Source organism: Pseudorasbora parva, chromosome 8 (assembly GCF_024679245.1).
Source record: "Pseudorasbora parva isolate DD20220531a chromosome 8, ASM2467924v1, whole genome shotgun sequence".
Classification (NCBI taxonomy): domain Eukaryota; kingdom Metazoa; phylum Chordata; class Actinopteri; order Cypriniformes; family Gobionidae; genus Pseudorasbora; species Pseudorasbora parva.
The window spans coordinates 21470286-21490939 of record NC_090179.1 but is presented as its reverse complement, the minus strand read 5'-3'; the positions used below and the strand labels follow the sequence as shown (position 1 = coordinate 21490939).

General features: G+C 36.0%; 1 protein-coding gene across 1 annotated transcript in view; it reads right to left on the bottom strand.

Moving 5' to 3' along the window:
• dgkb (diacylglycerol kinase, beta) overlaps positions 1–20654 on the bottom strand; it is a 73429-nt gene that overhangs the window by 44660 nt on the left and 8115 nt on the right. The window contains 18 exon segments of the mRNA XM_067450370.1: positions 342–502; positions 704–793; positions 2595–2680; positions 6052–6126; positions 7012–7085; positions 10197–10240; positions 10243–10294; positions 10392–10490; positions 10708–10824; positions 11080–11168; positions 11604–11721; positions 12211–12330; positions 12415–12489; positions 15585–15634; positions 16313–16450; positions 18193–18340; positions 18435–18455; positions 18678–18754. Coding sequence (XP_067306471.1) covers positions 342–502; positions 704–793; positions 2595–2680; positions 6052–6126; positions 7012–7085; positions 10197–10240; positions 10243–10294; positions 10392–10490; positions 10708–10824; positions 11080–11168; positions 11604–11721; positions 12211–12330; positions 12415–12489; positions 15585–15634; positions 16313–16450; positions 18193–18340; positions 18435–18455; positions 18678–18754 — 1634 coding nt within the window.

The window sequence follows — 20654 nt, the reverse complement described above, 5'->3', positions numbered from 1 at the left end:
ATTTCATTGTCAATTGGCAAGCTTTGCTCCTCACCGCAGTGATGAGAGATGGCTTTGTTAATGTAATAGATGCTCCTGGCATTTCAAAAAGCACTCAGCCCTCTTGATTAGCTCATTTAGTCTTATTACTTAGGGGCCTTATTCCCTTCTTCATTCATAAACTCCACTCACAGTCATCACATACTGTATCATGGTTAATGGACTAGACCAGCAGACTGGCCAGACGTTTATAAAGCAAGCTCTCTCCGTTTATTGGGAGGGAAACAGCACAGGTATGCTGATTGTTAAGGATCACAGGGGTCTCTACATCCTCAAATGCAGCTTTAATTGTTCAGACTCACCACGCCAATAGAGAAGTAATTGTTCACGATGCAGTATGGGACAGGATCTCCTCCTTCATCTTTGTCTAGAGGAATGATGTCAATCTTCCACCTGTCCAACATTACTTCAGTACTGTTCTCAATGTCCTTGAGAATCTGCAAAAGACTTTCTCCATCGTAGCCTGGAACCCAAGGTCACATTACAAATTAGGGGTTGGCACAATTGAACACTAACTAACTAACACTAACATCTAGATCTAGATCAGATCAGATCAGATTAGATGATGGATGGATGGATGGATGGATGGATGGATGGATGGATGGATGGATGGATGGATGGATGGATGGATGGATGGATTAGATATTAAAAATACTTAATTTACCTCCACCCCAGCGCAGACATCTTGCGAGGTCATTTCCTGTGCCGAGAGGAAGTAGACACACAGGAGGGTTCTGTTCAAAGTTGGCTTTGTCTATGAAAAAGAACAGTACTTCAGATAGGAAAAACTCCTAAAGATCACACACACACACACACACACACACACACACACACACACACACACACACACACACACACACACACACACACACACACACACACACACACACACAGTTCTCTTTCGCAAATAATAATAATAATAATAATAATAATGCGTTCAATTTATATAGCGCTTTTCAAGGCACTCAAAGCGCTTTACATGGAAGGGGGGAATCTCCTCAACCACCACCAAATAAATCCAAAATTCCAAAAATATGCCAAAAAAGTTTTGTAGAGTATAAGCAGTTTTAACTGATTTAAAATTTGTTAAATGAACAAAAAGTAGTGAGAAAATAGGATGCATGTGTGACGCCCCAACTGATGGTCCTTCACAGTGTATGTATGTAATAAATTTCCTGTATATGAAAATGCATTAAAGGAAATAATGGTACTTCCCTTTGTCTGTCTTTCTCTCATCGATGTACAGTTTGCTGAACATTGAACTGCTAGCTGATGCAGAGGTCCTGTACCCGCTATATGTCAGATCAGTGTTATGTGTGTCAGGTCTTAAAGTGACAGCAGCCTAATAAACCTACTGTTGTATGCCATGAATGTTAATCAGAATCTAGATAAATAACTTTTTTAATGATTGACAGCAGTAGTTCTAATATGTAATGAATTACTAATAAATTACTTGCATATGATACTTTACTTAAACCAATGATATATAACCTCATTATTATATTTGAATTTCAAGTCATTTTAAAGGCTACTGTTCGCTAAGGTCCATTTTATTACCATGTAAAAAATATTATCCGATGACTCCAATGACAGATTTCTCAATTACAAAAATAATAATTAGTGACAGCCATAAATAAGTTAAAACATTTCAAAACATTTTGTGACTTTCAGCTAAATAAAATAAAATATTTCTTTAAAATAATGTTAAAATATCTTAACCCAATATGTATCGTCACACCCTAAATACAACTTAATTTTCCAGCAATTAAGTGACCAGTTAAAATCTAGAGTGGCTACTATTTATACACACACGAACACATACATACTGCATATACTACTGCATATAGTATAGTATATAGCATATAGTGCATATATAGTATATATGTATGTGAATACTGTATGTGTTTGTATATATGCATGTATTATGAAATAAATGGCAATGTCAAAAAATACAATGGTTCTTTTCATACACTATCAATACAGTCCTCTGAAAGCATCCAGTCTATTACTCTGTCTTTGTTTTGATTGATAAAAAATGGAGGCAATTTTTGACAAATAAAGGACTAAATGAGCACACAGTCATCTAAAAAAATCACCTGTGGAGACTATTCTTCAGATGATATAAATAATATGCCATTTCTTGAAGAAAGATAATCATCCTATTTGTCCTGAAAATACAGATACGAATGTAATAGCTTTAGTTCTGTGAAAAATAAGCATTTGACTATTTCGACAAATATAACAAAATCACTTCTGTATAAAAGAACCTCTGAAACAACAAGAAAAGCCTTTTTTGCAGCATTTCCTTAAGATGTCGTTATGTTATGAAGTTTACTTTAGCTTGCTGGTTTTATTAAATATAAAATGAAAACTTCCTGGATTTAATTTACAATATGGCAACTGTACAGGAGGCCTGATCCACATGACTCCAGCTTTTAAATGCTCTAAGAAATAACTAAAGGCCAAAGCAAACAAACAAACAAGTCAATAGCCATGAACAAAGACATTTAAAAAAAAAAAAAAAAAACTTCAATTTTCACATCATCTGAACTCACCTATTACATCAAGAATCCATCCAACTGTACCATCTCCACCACAGGCCAAGACTCTGAAGTCTGGAATATCTCGAAAGAAATTTAAGCTGAAATAAAGAGTGTTAAGTTAATACATATTGTATAAAAAAATATAATATATTAGGAAAACCATACTAATACTGTGGTTGACCCCCTTTCGCCCTTCAGAACTGCCTTAATTCTACGGGACATTGATTCAAAAAGGTGCTGAAAGCATTCTTTAGAAATGTTGGCCCATATTGATAGGATAGCATCTTGCAGTTGATGAGATTTATGGGATGCACATCCAGGGCACAAAGCTCCTGTTCCACCACATCCCAAAGATGCTCTATTGGGTTGAGATCTGGTGACTGTGGGGGCCATTTTAGTACAGTGAACTCATTGTCATGTTCAAAAAGCCAATTTGTGATTTGTGACATGGTGCATTATCCTGCTGGAAGTAGCCATCAGAGGATGGGTACATGGTGGTCATAAAGGGATGGACATGGTCAGAAACAATGCTCAGGTAGGCCATGGGATTTAAACGATGCCCAGTTGGCACTAAGGGCCCTAACGTCTGCCAAGAAAACATCCCCCACACCATTACACCACCACTACCAGCCTGCACAGTGGTAACAAGGCATAATGGATCCATGTTCTCATTCTGTTTAATGCCAAATTCTGACTCTACCATCTGAATGTCTCAACAGAAATCGAGACTCATCAGACCAGGCAACATTTTTCCAGTCTTCAATTGTCCAATTTTGGTGAGCTTGTGCAAATTTTAGCCTCTTTTTCCTATTTGTAGTGGAGATGAGTGGTACCCGGTGGGGTCTTCTGCTGTTGTAGCCTATCCGCCTCAAGGTTGTGCGTGTTGTGGCTTCACAAATGCTTTGCTGCATACCTCGGTTGTAACAAGTGGTTATTTCAGTCAAAGTTGCTCTTCTATCAGCTTGAATCAGTCGGCCCTTTCTCCTCTGACCTCTAGCATCAACAAGGAATTTTCAGCCACAGGACTGCCGCATACTGGATGTTTTTCCCTTTTCACTCCAGTCTTTGTAAACCCTAGAAATGGAAGTGCGTGAAAATCCCAGTAACTGAGCAGATTGTGGAATACTCAGATCGTCCCGTCTGGCATCAACAACCATGCCACACTAAAAATTGCTTAAATCCCCTTTCTTTCCCATTCTGACATTCAGTTTGGAGTTCAGGAGATTGTCTTGACAAGAACCACACCCCTAAGTACATTGAAGCAAGTGTGTGTTCCTAATAATCCTTTAGGTGAGTGTATATTACCACAAAGAATAATACATTTAATATTTGATATAGTATACGTTTTTATACAGGAAAATCTACATCTAATCGTTTTCCCACCATATTGGACCTTTATGAACAAATCTTTTGTTTAAATAACCAATGCAAATTCATCTTTTCGAAAGCCAAGCCTGTTCAGAAGCTAATCAGATCTGTTCATTACAACATCTTCCGTTCCTTCACAATAATACAGCTGTAACCGCATGAAGGGAGCTTATATGGTTGAAATGCTGCACAAAATGAGACTCTCAATTACTTTACTTGGGACATGCAGGCTTGGCAAATCAAATTAGAAAGCAAAAACAGATGACCAATCGCATAAAAAGCAACTTTTGAGGATGTTTGAGTATGAAGAAACAAACACTCAATTTGCTCTAATTGTGTTAGCCAGGCCTGTAATTGACAGGACAGCCCAGCGTTACACCTGACAGTCACCTTGACAAAGCTATGTCACATTCTCATCACATGACTACACCAGGTTTGTGTGTTATTTCAAAAGATGTGACAGTAAATGCATAAAGTCAAAATGTATCTTTTCCACCAGCAGAGAAACGTCAATACATGGGCTACACCTGACCTAGTCAGTAGGACTTCAAACACCATAATCAATAGTTTCAAAGGAAAATTGGCTGACAAGGTCACTAAATGGTTTCTGGAGAGGATCGCTCAGTGGGGTGCATTTATATAATCATAAAAAACCTGGGTAAACATGAATCAGAGGCCAAATTATTAAACAGAAATCAGAAATCTTTAAAAAATAATCCTACAGTTAGAAATATTAAAAGTGTGACAACTCCATATGCATCAATCTTGAAATATGATTTTTTTAACCGTGAATCGTTTGTTTTTTGCAATTAATTGAGAATTTTGAAAGAAGTGTCACATGCTCACCAAGGATGCATTTACAGTAAAATCAGTAATATTGTGAAAATTATTACAATTTAAAAAATCTGTTTTCTATTTTATTATATTTCAAAATGTAATTTATTCCTGTGATCAAAGCTGAATTTCCAGCATCATTACTCCGGTGGTCAGTGTCACATGATCATTCTAATATGCTGATTTGATGCTCATGAAACATTTCTTCTTATTATTATCAATGCTGAAAACAGTTGTGCTGCTTTATATTTTTGTAGAAAACTAGATTTTTTCCCCACTCAGAATTCTTAGATGAATATAAAGTTAAAAATCAGCTATAACTCGTTTGTAACATTATAAATTACTTTACTATAATACTCATTAATTGAATGCAATACTTGTACAAAAATATTAATTTCCTTAAAAAAAGCTTACTGATCCCCAAACTTATGAAGAGTAGTGTATTCAAATAGATTAAACTAGTTACAATAGTTGATATTTCTTTTCTTATCATATGAGAAATATCTTATGTAATTTTTTCATAAATTTTTTTTTTCTTGCCTTAAATTACAGAATCAAATCACTAATTGAACCAAATTAAATTTCTTTGTTCTGAATTTGCAAAAATTGAATCGAAACCCTACAGTAAATGGCATCGATTTTCTGTCTACCCAAATATTCAGCCACAGTTCACTTTCATGGCAACATCCCACAATAACATCTCCACTTTCTTTATTGCTCTTTAACATTTCATTTTCAAAATATAGTATCAATGAATATTGTCACAACCCTCACGGCTGAGCACTTAACTCAAAAGAGACCATGTCGCTGGCATACTAATAACAAATTCAGTCAGTGATGACAGAGCCTCATGGTTACGTGCATTTGATTGACACCCCTGATGGTATGCGTGATCACACAAGGCCCTGAGAGCGGCAACATACTAACACTAACATGAATATATTATTTCCAGCTGACTGTCAGCACTGGACACTTGTGCACTGCAGTGTTTGTGATTGTGGATATAACCCTTTAATAATGTCTACATTTACAGCTAAGACACAGAGGAGATTGTCATGCATGAATTAGTGCATATTACCATCACGCGGTGTCTGCATATACAATATATTGTTAACGTCTGGTTATCGCAACTCTTATTTATGATCATAAACTGAGAACGTGCCACAACTGTTTGTTTTCCTAAGAGCTAGACAGCAGGGAGCATTACACTTCTGTTAGAATGATAAGACAAAACCTTCTTTGAAGTCTCTGGAGAACTGTCACTCACCCAGACATGGGCCCGTTCTTGGAGAGGTTGTAGATTTGACGAGGGTTCAGGAGGTACTGGAACTTTCGGAAAATCCTAGACAGGACAAAAGGTATGAACAAATCAATGACTAGAAACAATTACATTAACTGTCAATAAAGTCACTTTTGTTTTAAAGTCACATATGAAATCAGAATGTATAATTCTTGTTTCTTCTTATTTTTGTTATCACTAATGTACAATAGGGTGTTTTAGATAAATGTACAGTTATTTAGTTAACTTTTATTTTACACCTGTATTAGTATGGTGGTTATCGGTGCAAGCAGATTTTGATAGTTCAGTTAGACTGTTACTGTATTAACATCACATGACTTAATGAAAAACACTGTTTTAAGTTTTAAAATATACAAGTACCAATATGCTATCCCATAATACCAAAAACATTTTCACTGTAGTATTTTATTGTGAATTTCTGTAAACCACTGCTGCTACATTTTTACTATACATTTAACAGGATGTGTTTACAGTGAATTATCACAAATAAGATGCTTGTGGTTGGATTTGAATAGAAACTAAGGATTTGGTCACCACCTAATAATATATTAATAAAATATACCACCACCTAATAAAATATTTGACAGCATGTCCATTTCATTCAATGTGGTCCATCGAGAGGAAATGAGATTTGATCTGGATCTTAAGGATGCCAAAAATGGATTTTGAATTGGGACTGATTTGATTAGATCATTAGATGATCATTTAAGTTGCCAGAAATAGAATTGAAACTCAAAGAAGTTCCATCAACAAACTGATGAAAATCAGAAAATTCATTGAGCTCATTTGACCGAGGCAACAAATTTGGTGTCAAACTAACTGCTAGAGACTGATCAATTATGCAGATTGACTCAAGACAGTTGCAATGCTATATGAAAATACTGCGGCGTCAATTTATTATGTGACACCATCTTTTACAGTTCGCACCTTTCACCTTGTTTGCCTCCACTTTTAGGGTTGACGAATACCAACAGTGGATGAGTTCCTTCTGAGGATGTAATCTACAGAATAAAGTGATAAAAAGCATTATTACATACCCTAATTTAGCATTTTTCAAAGTGGATTTACCTTTTTAATCAGCTGTTGTCCTTCGTGACACATGCCATATTTTACTGGCTTAAGACTATACCAGAATTGTTTATTGCACATAAGATGCCAGACAATATGCAATATTATTAACATTATTATTAACTACTTAACAATTCTATGTGTTGTAGCTTAAAATTTCTCTCATTCATCCTCTAAACCTGAAATTTCTGCCAGCCATTTGATCATTCGCTCTCCCTTTTCTCTTAATTTAAAAAAGACTACATAAAGCATAACATAAATGGTGTCTGTTGAGCTCAGAATAACTCTTCCATTACAAAAATCTTAAAATGTACCAGCCATGAAAACCAACGTCATGAGAAACCTCAGTAATCAGCTCCATATTTAGTCATTAATGACGGTCTTTGACCATGAGTCACTTTTCTGCATGGATGCATGATGATTGTGGGGTTTTGGAGCGGACGATACACGCACAAACTAATCCAGAGAGTGTGAGTCGTCTTCCGGTGGACAGTGACACAGATGAAGCGCTTAAAACAGAACCCATCGAAACAATCCCAGCAGGCCCAGGTGAATTAATGAGCCGCCCGTCCGGCGACGAGTGATCCATTACTTCCTCTAATTATAAATAATAATCCTGATTATTACACTGGTTAGCCGCCGCCAGCCAAGATTGATGACCCAGGACATGATTCGTCTTTTTTTCGTTCTGTCATTACTATGCTCAGACAACGCCCAGTCACAGCGGGTCACTGCAGCCTAACTGTTGCCCCAACCAAGTTATGATCTACAAAATGTTAACAAGCTTGCACAAAGTGTAATTTTAAGATACAATTGCCATTTTGGCTGACACTGTTGATGATTCGTCATCAGGAAGTTCATCATTAACATTATGGGTCACTACTTATATTAGGTGCGTTTACAGGGGTACTTCAGCGCTGGGAAGATGAATCTGTATTTAAACTGGGTCATCATTGCAGTAGAAATGTGAAATTATTTTTGAATTTGGTGTCTTCTAGACTGAGAAAAGACAGAAAATGTATTTTTGTCCCATGGGGATGAAAGACTACAATTCCCAGAATGCTTCGCTGCCCTGTGAGGCCATTCCCAACACCACCAACTTCATTACTGTGACTGAGTTAGAGAAGACACTACAATTAAAAACTGAACGTGTCTGTTCAATATAATGAGTGAGTCACCGCGCGAGTGTCACAGCCCTGAGCACTAACTGCACGAGTGATGAGAGCTGAGGTAATCGCGACTACACTCGCGGCATACATTCACACAGGAGTTCAGTCTGGCACGCGTTTCAGTTAATGCCTTTGCAAGCTTAACTTTCATAGAAATGAATTTGAGAAGTTAAAAGACTTACATTGCTCACCATAGCTCCGTTTAAATGATCCTGTCTGCAAGCTGAGCTCTCCCTGCCAGCTGAGTGTAATCTCCCATCCCCCATGCGCAGATTCAAAACATGCGGAAATAGCTCCCTCTGCTGGCTGTAGTCTTTAGCCTCTGGGCAAACATTCCTCCTATGATGCAAAAATCGTCATTTTGCATCATAGGAGGAATTTTTCCAGAAATAAAATGCATAAATCTCTTGTCTCAGGGGGATATGAGGGGGGAAAGCACAATAATTTGAATATTCTCCAGGGTTTCTACTGATACAAAGCCATATGCTAATCGCTGAAGTAACCCTTTAACTACTGTATTGTGTACTTGTGTAAAAAAATGCATTGTTAGGTATAATGTACATAATGTATTCATATTGTATTGCGAAACACTTTTGCTGCTATTAAGGTCGTATATGGATATGGTTAAGCACAGGTTGTATGAGTAGGTTTCTATGTTTCATCAAATATAAAGTGGGTCCACATTATGATAATTAACTTTTTCGTTTTTTATTTATACACTTATATTTAAGTTTCATTAGGGATGAACAATGCACAATTATACATCATATATTTGTGGCATATCAGTTATTAAATCATTTTTCAAATTTACTGGGTATGTGATAAATGTGAAGTTTAGCAAATCCCAAAATGAATATACTTTTTTTTTTTAAACACCTGTGTATTATAACGTTTTGATGCCTAAATTCACTTATAGCATTTAAAACGATTGATTTTAGATTTTAAGGTATTACTTTTTAATTTATTTAGACAAAACAGCACAGTATTTGAATATTTGTGATTTACCCAGTAGGATATCAGCCATATCAAATATTTTAAAAATAATTAATAATACATTAAAAATACATAAAATAAAATAAATATTTTAATATAAGTGCATCCTTAGTTAAAATCTAATTTTTAATTGCCTTTTTGTCTTCCCTATACCAAAATGTATTTTAAATATATTTATTTCATAGTAAGTATACTACAAAACCATTAATGTATTTATTGACATAACATTTGCGACTATTATAATAATTATAATGAGATATTATAATTAAACTTTATTTGGAGTACTACTTTATTGCACAACGTGCATTTCTTAATATTAAGCCTAAAATGTGCTTTAATATCACTATTAGTAAGGATATAATATCATTGTATAATGTATGATATCAATAATATGTCTTTAAATGCAAGATATTTAAAGTGTACCTAAAGTATACCTGCAATAGTTCCACTTTAGCACAATCAAACACACTTTAGTTGGACTATTTCCGGATAACTAAAGTGCATTAGTGATTAGTTGTTCCAATTTAGCAGACTTTAAGTATAACAATTTATACAAGTAGATGTATTTGTAGTATACTTAGCATAAAATAAATGTATTTCTAATACATTTTAGTGTTCACTAGGGTTGCTTGTTCGTTTTAACTGGTGTGCAAATTCATTTTTTAAAAGTGCAAAATGTCCCTAATTAATATGAGATTTTATAAGGTGCATACATAATTATAAATTAAATAGCAAAATGAAATGTTTTAGATGCAGTACAGCATGCTACCACAGGACATGTCAACTTCCCCGACACTTCTAGTGTTTGATTAAATCTGCAGAAAATGGACATCTTGCTTTAAGAAACATCCTGTACTGTACATGTGATAGTGTGTCATTCACCTGTAGCCCCTGTCCATCCACTGACACAGAATTGGTCCTTTGTATTTCCCCCGGCCTCCTGATTGGCTAGAGTCTTTTCTCAATGTAGACTGCCTCTCCTGCAGTTAAAGGTCACATGTAAAGGTCTAAAAGAGCTGAACTTTATATAAGCATTGATTCCAAAAATAACACACGGGAAGAAATATGAGATATTACCAGTACAACAGGGCATATAGTGTTTGGAGGAAGTATGTGATCTCTCAGCGATCCGCAGTCACATTCGGGTTTAACGTGTGAAGCGCACTTGTTGTGTAGCTGCAAGAAGGAGAACATAACTTTAAAACTCATCTGACATATCTTTTTATGTACAGGCTTATGTTACTGTACGGCCCTATATGTTGAATTGATCAAATATGTATGTACTTTAATAATGGTATTACATGTCTAAAAACTTATATAATCCTAATAGTATTTTGAAAAGCATGAAAACTATAATAATTATTTGTAATGAGAAAAAAAGTGATAAACTCACAGTAATCTGGCACCAGACACAATGAAGGCCCGTAAGACCCTGGTAACACTTGATGGTTTTGTGACATTTATCACACTTGCTTGGACAGTTTCCCTCAACCCAGAAATGAAGCATAATCTATTAAAAAAAGCCTTTTGTTATATACATGTTATATAAGAAAGAAAATACAGACAAAGGAGAATGCGCTATGATTAAGAATCATCATTAGTGTATTTGGGTCTCTGTTTAAACCAGGTTAATCATGTAATTAGCAATGCTTACAGAGAGAATTTCTTTCTAATTTCATTAGCTGAAAAGAAGCCCTTGTTCTAAGCCCCGTGAAACATTGGAGATCCAAGCGTGCTGGTTTTTAAATACTACAATTCGACGCACCTCTGTGTTTTTCTTGGATTTGACGTATGTTTTGATGCAGAACGGGGGGGCTCGAGCCACACATCTCTCGTGAACGGTGTACTTACAGACTATGAACCAGACAGACAGAAAATTAATGTAACTTTTTTTTTTTTTGATGATTTGTTGAGTCTATGAATTTTTGTAATATTTTAATTATATTTTAAAATGTCTTGTGTAATTGCTTATTTAATATGAAGACTATTTTGTTTATTTAATATATTTAAATAAAATCTAGTTTACTGAAGTACAAAAAATACATATACATACAAATATTATAGTAATTATAGTAATTTGGTATTATTATCTCACATCCATCATCAATTATTTGATTGCATTTGTTTAAAGGTTATATATTTAATACACTAGCTTAATTATATTCTAAATGGAAGTAATCACATGATTTTACTTGTATTTTTTAATTTTTACTTACAGAATAAGAAAAAAAAAAAACGGATTAATTTAGTGAATAATGTAATAAATGTTGTAAGTTCTTGTGCACTAACAGGAACAGCACAGGCCTTGCTTTCCCAATCCAATCAGCATATTCAGACACAGGCTACAATATGCAGGTTTACTAAAGTGCTTCAGTCTCCATACATGCTGCCCGTCATCCTTTACATTCTGTAAAACAGGGAGAGTGAGAATAAGACATCTATGAGGACTTGACAATGACAATACAATTATAATGAAAAGCATTACAAAATTCACATAAAAGCCATTCTGGAATCCTACAGGGAAAACTCAAAAGTTACAAGGAATATGTCTTCAAAAGTGTCAAATATGCATATTTAACAATTTGGAGGTCATGTCAAATATATCAGACACCCGACCACTAATGCAGCTGTCAAGGCATTTCAAATGAGTGGAGGACTCCATCTAGTGGGCAAGGAGAGAGTAACATCAATTTATCAACACTGATGTATCTGTTCTTCTTGCTTGCTTGGATGGATGGATGGATGGATGGATGGATGGATGGATGGATGGATGGATGGATGGATGGATGGATGGATGGATGGATGGATGGATGGATGGATGGATGGATGGATGGATGGATGGATGGATGGATGGATGGATAAATACATAAATATATAACGCTGAATTGGTAATCACATTTTCAAGTCCGAGCAGCACTAGCAGAGGAATGGTGGTTAAGCCACCCTGGACCCACTCTTCAAGAGAAACCATCCCGTCATGGTCATAGTCAATCTCCTCCATCATTTCCTCCAGAATCTACACCCCACAACCAAAAATCTGAGTTTATAATCAGAAAATATGTTAGAATTCTGAACAGGTTCAAATTCAAGTTAATCTTACCGTCTTCAGTTCTGTGACGTCCCACTCCAGATACTCTGCAACATGCATCATCTGAGAGATAATGTGCTCCAGTTCCTGTTTAAAAGTATCAACATTTCTGCATGACATCACTGCAACTGCATTAAAGATCTAGGCTGCAATCCAAAATCGCATAAACGCTAAATAGGTACTTTTTTGAATAAATCATTTCAATAAAAAATTATGTTTTACACAGTGTTGGGGTAACGCATTTCAAGTAACACAAGTTATGAAATCAGGTGACTTTTTTTCAGGTAACTAGTAAAGTAGCACAACTTTTAAATTTACCACAAAATATCCAAGTTACTTTTTCCAACAAGTTACTTTGTTTTCCCATTTATTGACTAAGAAATCAGAAGTAAGGTGCAGCAGAGGTGTTGTGTGGGTAACATGATGGTTAGTGCAGTTAGCATTTATGCATTTACTCATCTCACTTGCACAAAAACAGATTCAGTATTGCTCAGAATGAATACAAACAGGCCAATTCCCTGCAGAGTTAAGTTCCAACCATTATCAAACACAACTGAACAAGCTAGCCATGGTCTTCAGAGTTACTAGAAAATAATTGAGTTTGATCATGGTTTGAGCTAATCTCTGCAGGACAGTGGTCCTCCAGGGCTGGATTTGAGGAAACTTGTTCTACGAAGTATGAACGCGTGTAGTAGGCTATGAATGAAATCCAGATGTACTACATCTGCCATGTTATCACTGTCACGTGACCTGCAGCAGCAGCATGAGGGTCATTCCTACAGTTTGGTGGATCACCGTATGTCCCCATTACATATACTGCATATTTTACATAAAGTATTTATCAACTTTCATGCCACATAGGTTTGCCTATTAATACGTTTATATATTTAATGATAACCAATTTTATGACAACCGGGGTGCTGCGGGGGTGCCGTGTAAAAGGTGTCAGTATGCACTTGCATCGTGGTTCATCTCACATCTGATGATGACGCATCTTTAATATGGGTTGTAACTTGAAAAACATGCTTTTATGTTTGTTTCTGTCGATGGATACACCGTGCTGGCTCCTCGTGTTAGGCCCACAACAGCGATAATAAAAGAAAAACGTGCAAAACGGTCTCTCTTTCTACTGTGTTCAATGCATGCGAGTGCTGCTGACCAGTCATTTCGCCGTCATCACCCAGGTATATTCGCCAGAAGACGCGAATGAGAGCGCGTGCGCTGTGTGAAGATCTGTCTCTGCACTCATCGCGTGCAAACGTAAATATTGAGTTCTCTTTCAAGTCTTGTGCTTGAACGGACAAACTCACACAAAAAGTATGTCAACATGTCATCTTGATGAGTATCCAGCAGACATCTGAATATGCCTTAAGTGAACTTTATACAATCGAGAAAGACGAGACGACGCATATCCCTATATTAGGTCTTAAAGGGGCAGCAACATTTACTCTTTTTAATGTCAAAGAAAAGATAAGGACATCACTCACTGCTTTTGATTGAATATGTTGTGAATTTAAACAGTTAAATATGCAGTTATTTTACATTTGATTATTTATTCAATTTCTCTACCTAAAAACTAATGTTAGACCTACCTGAAAAACCTGAAAAGCATTGTTCATTTTATCAGTATCTTTGCTCAATAGTATTTATTTGTGCTGCTGCTTGTATTTAAGTTATTTGTTCTTATTTTCTTTATTTTATTTGTACTTTATTCTCTGAACATAGCAAATACCGAACCCTACTGAAACTGTTATACAAACCGACCCCTGAGCAATCTGTACCGTTACACCCCTAGCGTAACGTAGGCCTATGTAAAGGGGGTGCCACAAAATGTTGAACATTTTCAAAGGGTGCCATGACTGAAAAAAGGTTGGGAAACACTGGTCTACCCAATAACATTGATCGATGTTATTTGCACATTAAAATAAGCATTATCTTAAGCCTAAATCACTTGACTCACTAATTTCCTTGGAGGGAAAGCAACTCCAAAAACGAAGAAGAATAATGCTGAACCGCATACTAGCATACCACACTCACTTTTCCTAATTCCTGCCATAGAAAGCCCTTCTCAGTCCAAAATCCACCAAACCGGAGAGTAAAGTGTTCTTCAGAAGTAGGCTAGTATAAGCCATCTAGGAGCTTTTTTGCCAACTGCTTTATGAACACTGTGAATTAAGAAAGTTTTTTAGTCTAGGCTACTACTGTATCGTATATAACTTCCATATGAAGTAGGCTATGTGATTTCGGATGCAGCCTTAATGTAGGTACACTGAATCTTGCTCCACAAGATCAACCTTCTTGACAAAAAGTTTACTTTCAACTCAGTCAAACACACCAGAAGCAGCTAATCAATGTCTCTGAGTTCTTTCAAAAATTCTGAAGAAAAACTCAATAGTAGCTAAGTAGCAAAACTGAGCATCTATCATTTATTTAATGCAAACAACTCAGAATTAAACCACTAGGTGGCATGTGCAGGGGTCTTGCACTTAAAGGGATAGTTCACCCAAAAATAAAAATTCTATCATCTTTTACTCACCCTCAAGTTGTTCCAAACCTGTATGAGTTTCTTTCTTCTACTGTGAACACAAAAGAAGAAATTTGGAAGAATGTTCATAACCAAGCAGATATCGCAACCATTGAATATCATAGTATTTTTTCCCTCCTAGTTAATGGTTGCTCTATCTGCTTGTTACAAACATTCTTCCAAATGTTTTGTGTTCAGTAGAAGAAAGAAACTCATACAGGTTTGGAACAACTTGAGGGTGAGTAAAAGATGACAGAATTTTCATTTTTGGGTGAACTGCCAGTCATAGGCTACAATAAACCTTGAACTGAATTGAGTTCTGCTGCGCAACTCTACAGCTGAATTGACTGCTTCATAATTTAACATTCATTTTGCAACATTAAAACATATTGAATTGACTCAACACTGAACTAGCTCGAGCTGAACAATTACACTACTGCCTTCTGTTGAACCGCTTTACAACAACATTTTAATTTAGCTCATATTCAATGAAGTTTGCATCACTAATCCTTATTTTCCTGTTTATTAAAGTGAAGATGCTTTGAAACAATCTGTACTGTATAATCCACAGATTGCACACTATATAAATAAAGACTTGACTTTTAATAAAACAGTAATAAACTGGAGCGGAGTGACTGCTGGAAAGAGGAGTTCTCACCTTACTGTCTAAAAAGCCATTCCCATCAGTGTCATAAAGCCGAAACATAACTGTGACAGAAACAAAGAGAGATTGGATGAAAAAGAGAAAACATTGCAGTTTTACGAGATTATTTCATGCATCTGATATGAGCATTTAGAGTTTGTATAGGAGAGTTTCAATGGCAACTTCTGTATCCTTCAAAACATAAAGGATATCTATGAAATGAACCTCACAATTCAGAGTGCAATCTCTTCTTTTCTACAAAGCCCCATAAAGTGAGCGTTACCACGGAAACCAGCTGCTCAGCCAATGGCCGTATCTCTCAAGAAGTCAATTTAATCAAGTTAAGTACAATTTAAAAAAAAAAAACTATAGACTAGCACACCACAGACGCCCATTATGCAAACCGATTGTGCTTTCATCATCATAATGACAGAGAGGAACTATCATCAGCCAGAGATTATTAGCATCTGAGCAGTTTAGCAGCAACCATTTCGGTCTGCCCATAGCAACAGGTTTCTAAACTAGCAGCCTAGAATTACAATCAGAAAATCATTAGAGATGTGACAAAAGCTGCCAGTAGATGGCAGCACAGCCTCATGTTTTCTCCATTATGGAAACCATTTGACAACCCATTATGGAACCAAATGGAAACCTAACCCAATATAAAGAGCTTCTTCCACATCACAAAGGACTTGCAAGTGATCTATAAGATACTTTAAATAAAAATAGAATTGTAATCTTACATTCTAGTTTGTCTTCTGGTCGTCCGCCCTCCAGGAGAGACAGGTAGCAAATCATATCCTTCAGCTGAATTGTGCCGAGAGGATTGGACATGGCTGTCACCTTTGGCGGAGTGCAGTTTCCCTTTATCAGCTTTAGGCCTTGTAAAGCACATTTAAGTGTGTTTAAAGCACCATGATTTATAAGTATTCAGTATGTTTTGGCAAGAACCAATCCATTTTTAGACTGTTGCCTTGGAATCTTGTTGCAACTCTATTGATTTTAAGATGAAGTTATACAATTAAAACTAAATAAAAGAACTAAATAATATATAGCTAATAATACAATACATCCATTTTAATATATTTTGAAAGTATATTTAAGTATATTTTACTTATTATTATCAATGTTGAAAACTGTTGTGATGCTTAATAAAACAGAACAGCATTTATTTGAAACATACAGTACTGTGCAAAAGTCTTGGACACATTAGTATTTTCACGTCCAAAAATATTTTTAAGCCAGTTATTTATATATTTTGCAATAGTGTGTCAGTAAGTAATATCAGTTTACATTTTCAAACATTTATTTTTGCCATTAATTGTAATAATCCATTCCAGTGAGAGTTTTGTATGCAGAAGGAGTCTGACAGCAGCTGTTTGATCCACACAGAGATCTGATCTCACCATCATTGAGTCCGTCTGTGATCATATGAAGAAACTGAAAAAACAACATCCACAAGAACTGCAACAACGCTTGAAGGAACCCTCCTGCAAAGCTCCAGTACTGTGAACAGTTTTAGACACTTATGTAAAAATGCTGTAAAGGGAGAATGCTTTCAACAATAATGTCATAAATAGATTTTTTTTTTTAATATCAATTAACTCCTAATAGTTAAATCAAATCACCCCTTGCGTTTTTAACAGCTTTTGTCCTGCTACACTTTCTCATAGTTTTTCAAGGAGTTTTGCAGGTGGGTTTCTTCAAGTGTTGTTACAGTTCTTGTGGATTTAGTCTCAGTTTTTTCAGTTTCTTCATGATATCACAGACGGACTCGATGAAGGTGAGATCAGATCTCCGTGTGGATCAAACAGCTGCTGTCAGACTCCTTCTGCATACAAAAAATCTCACTGGAATGGATTATTAAAATTATTGGCAAAATAAATGTTTGAAAATGTAAACTGATATTACCTACTGAAACACTATTGCAAAATATATAAATAACTGGCTTAAAAACATTTTTGGGGGGTGAAAATAGTAACATGCCTAAGACTTTTGCACAGTACTGTACATCTTTTATAACATTATAAATGTCAGACCAACTTTATATTAGGTGGCCTTAACTACTATGTACTAACATTGTAATTAATCATTTAATACAATGCACTTATTGTGTACATACATGTTTTAACATTGTACTTACATTTGGAAAAAATACCTGCATGTAATTAATTTCTGTAGTTACATTTGTAATTACACAGTTGGCACTTCCCCTACACCTAACCCTACCCTAAAACTGACCCACACCACCCCATCTGTCCCTATACCATATTCCACCTCAATATCAGCAAAGGTGTTTTGCAATACAATTTGAACACCATAAGTACATTGTACTTATTTTTTGATAGTAATTAAGGCCACCTAATATAATGTGGGGCCTAAATGTCTTTACTGTCACTTCTGGTCAATTTAATGCATCCTATCATCCTAATAAAAAAATCTAACTGACCAAAAACCTTTGAATGGTAGTGTAAATTTGACTTTACCATAGTTTTCCTTTAAAGTATAATTTAATGGTGGTTTCTTGATTAGATATGGCAGAATATTACATTTGTACTTTTTCTCAAATAGGTTAGGTTAGCGCAGTTTGTACAGCCTGTGTGATTGGGAAGATGCAAATTACCCATGATTCTCTGCTTGTCCATCATGGAGGGGCTTGGTTTGGGGTCTTTGTTGCAGAAACTGAGGAAGAGATGCTGACAGAACTCCTCAGCGAGTTCATTCTCCAGGAAGGTCTCCATGAAGAGCTTGAAACCCTCAAAGTCAATTTCCTGCTGAAGGTGATTCCCACGTTACTCGGTTAATACTTCATACTAACACAATAACTGCATAATCAGGCTGTAAAACTATAAAGTGATAAATTACCTGATTAAAGATTTCTGGCTTCTGTGCAGAACAAAATGATAAGCAAGAGGCATCTTCAGTAAATTGATGTCAAGCAATTATGGAAACCACAATGGTTTAATTTCCCAACACAAACATCATATAGTTTAATGGTTCTAATATCTGCTGAAATTAGATCATCATCATAACATTCGGCCCAGTGCAGCATTCTTAGCAAGCATGAACACAGCAATATAGCCATAAGAGCATAAAGAGTTGCAATACCTCTTCAGTATTATACTTGGCCAGAATCCCTTCTCCATGAAACTCCTGGAGAACATCTCTTAGTTTCTTCGTTGTGTCTGCAACAAAGGGATAAAATAAGAGGAAGATAAGACACCGTAAGCGAGGAAGTTTAGCTCAAGATATTTAAAGGGTTAGTTCACCCAAAAATGTAAATTCTGTCATTAATTGGCTCAGAAAGGCCTTCATTGACACCAATTTCAATGTCAAGACCCATAAAAGGCACTAAAGACGTCGATTTTCAAAACAAAGATTTGAACGGTTATAGATCATTGTATTGATTCATGATTCAGATCGCGTGTTTAACTGCTGAAATCACATGACTTTGGCGATCCGAATCATGAATCGATATGCTGAATCATAACCGTTTGAATCTTTGTTTTGAAATCAGTCCATCACTGTATAAGTTATCTAGTTGTTTTTAAGCACAAAAATGATTCTCGTCGCTTCATAAAATTATTGTATTGTCCCCAATGTCACGTGATTTCAGCAGTTTGGCACTTTGACACGTGATCCGAATCATTAATCAATCCGCTGATTCATGACCGTTTGAATCTTTATTTGAGGTTTGGAAAAAAAAACGCAGAAGAGAAGACAATGCTGAATAAAGTTGTAGTTTTTGTTATTTTTGGACCAAAATGTATTTTCGATGCTTCAAGAGATTCTAATTAACTAACTGATGTCATATATGGACTACTTTGAGGATGTTTTTATTTCCTTTCATGGACAGTATAGACATGGACAGTATAGTGTGCATACACTTGCATACACTCTCGGACTAAATATAAAATATCTTAAACTGTGTTCTAAAGATGAACGGAGGTCTTACGGGTGTGGAACGACATTAGTTATTAAAATTATAATTAATGACATACATTTCATTTTTGGGTGAATTAGCCCTTTAAAGGGAAAAGGCTAGTCTAGAAATCTAGCAAATCTAATCTGCCGCGGGTATCGTCTAGCAACTCTCAATACCCGTCTGAGCTGTAAAACCAAACTCTGGTCAGGCCAATCACATTGGCCCTCATTTATCAATCTTGCGTAGAAACTGGTGTATATGTTGGCGTAAGATTATGCTTACACTCCTCTCACCGCCTGATTTATGAAGCTGTGCGTACCTCTGCAATCCAGGTGTACGCAATACTTGCCCTTGATAAATGTGGCGGCTGAAAACGATCGTCATTAGAATAACACGCCCCTATATATTCAAGTCTCCGCCTCCCCCACGCCCTCATTTTACACCATGGACAAACAGAAGACGGCAAAGAAGCGAAACTTCTCCGACGTGGAGATCGGGCGCGCTCAATCATCTCACTACTCCACTAGTCAGGGCACTGATTAAGTCAATGGGCTGACTCCCTGATCAGTGCCCTGACTACTGAACTAGAGAGATGATTGAGACGCGCCCATCGAGACCATCACCAGGGAAGTGAAAAAAAAAAAACGAAATTGTTTTATTTGGGAGTTTAAAGAGTGGAATTAAAGGCACCTACAAAAACAAAATATGGACCCAAATTACGAGTACTCTTAATAATGTGGGGGTTGAGAAGCGCACTCCAGCAGTTTAAAGCTGTTAGAATGATAAATTACCATCACAATGCATTATTTTACAGCACGTTTTGAAACAATTAGCATTTAATTTCGTATCACGGCACATGTATTGGGGTGTACAATAGTGATGATGATGTGATGTGGAGTACCATTCAATCACATTAATAATTACATGACAATTTGTAAGATTCTTATTATTATGATTATTATTCTTAATGACGCTTGTTATTCAGAAGAAGAATGTCGTTTTTATTGATTTTATTATTATTTAAAAGAAGAAGGTCATTTTTATTATTTTGTCAGTCTGAATTATTTTAGTCCCAGTCCGTGCGCAGCTGCCGGGCCAGGCGGGCCTGAAACGTCAGATAAAGTGCACAGGCTCGCGACTGGAGGAATACATATGCCTAC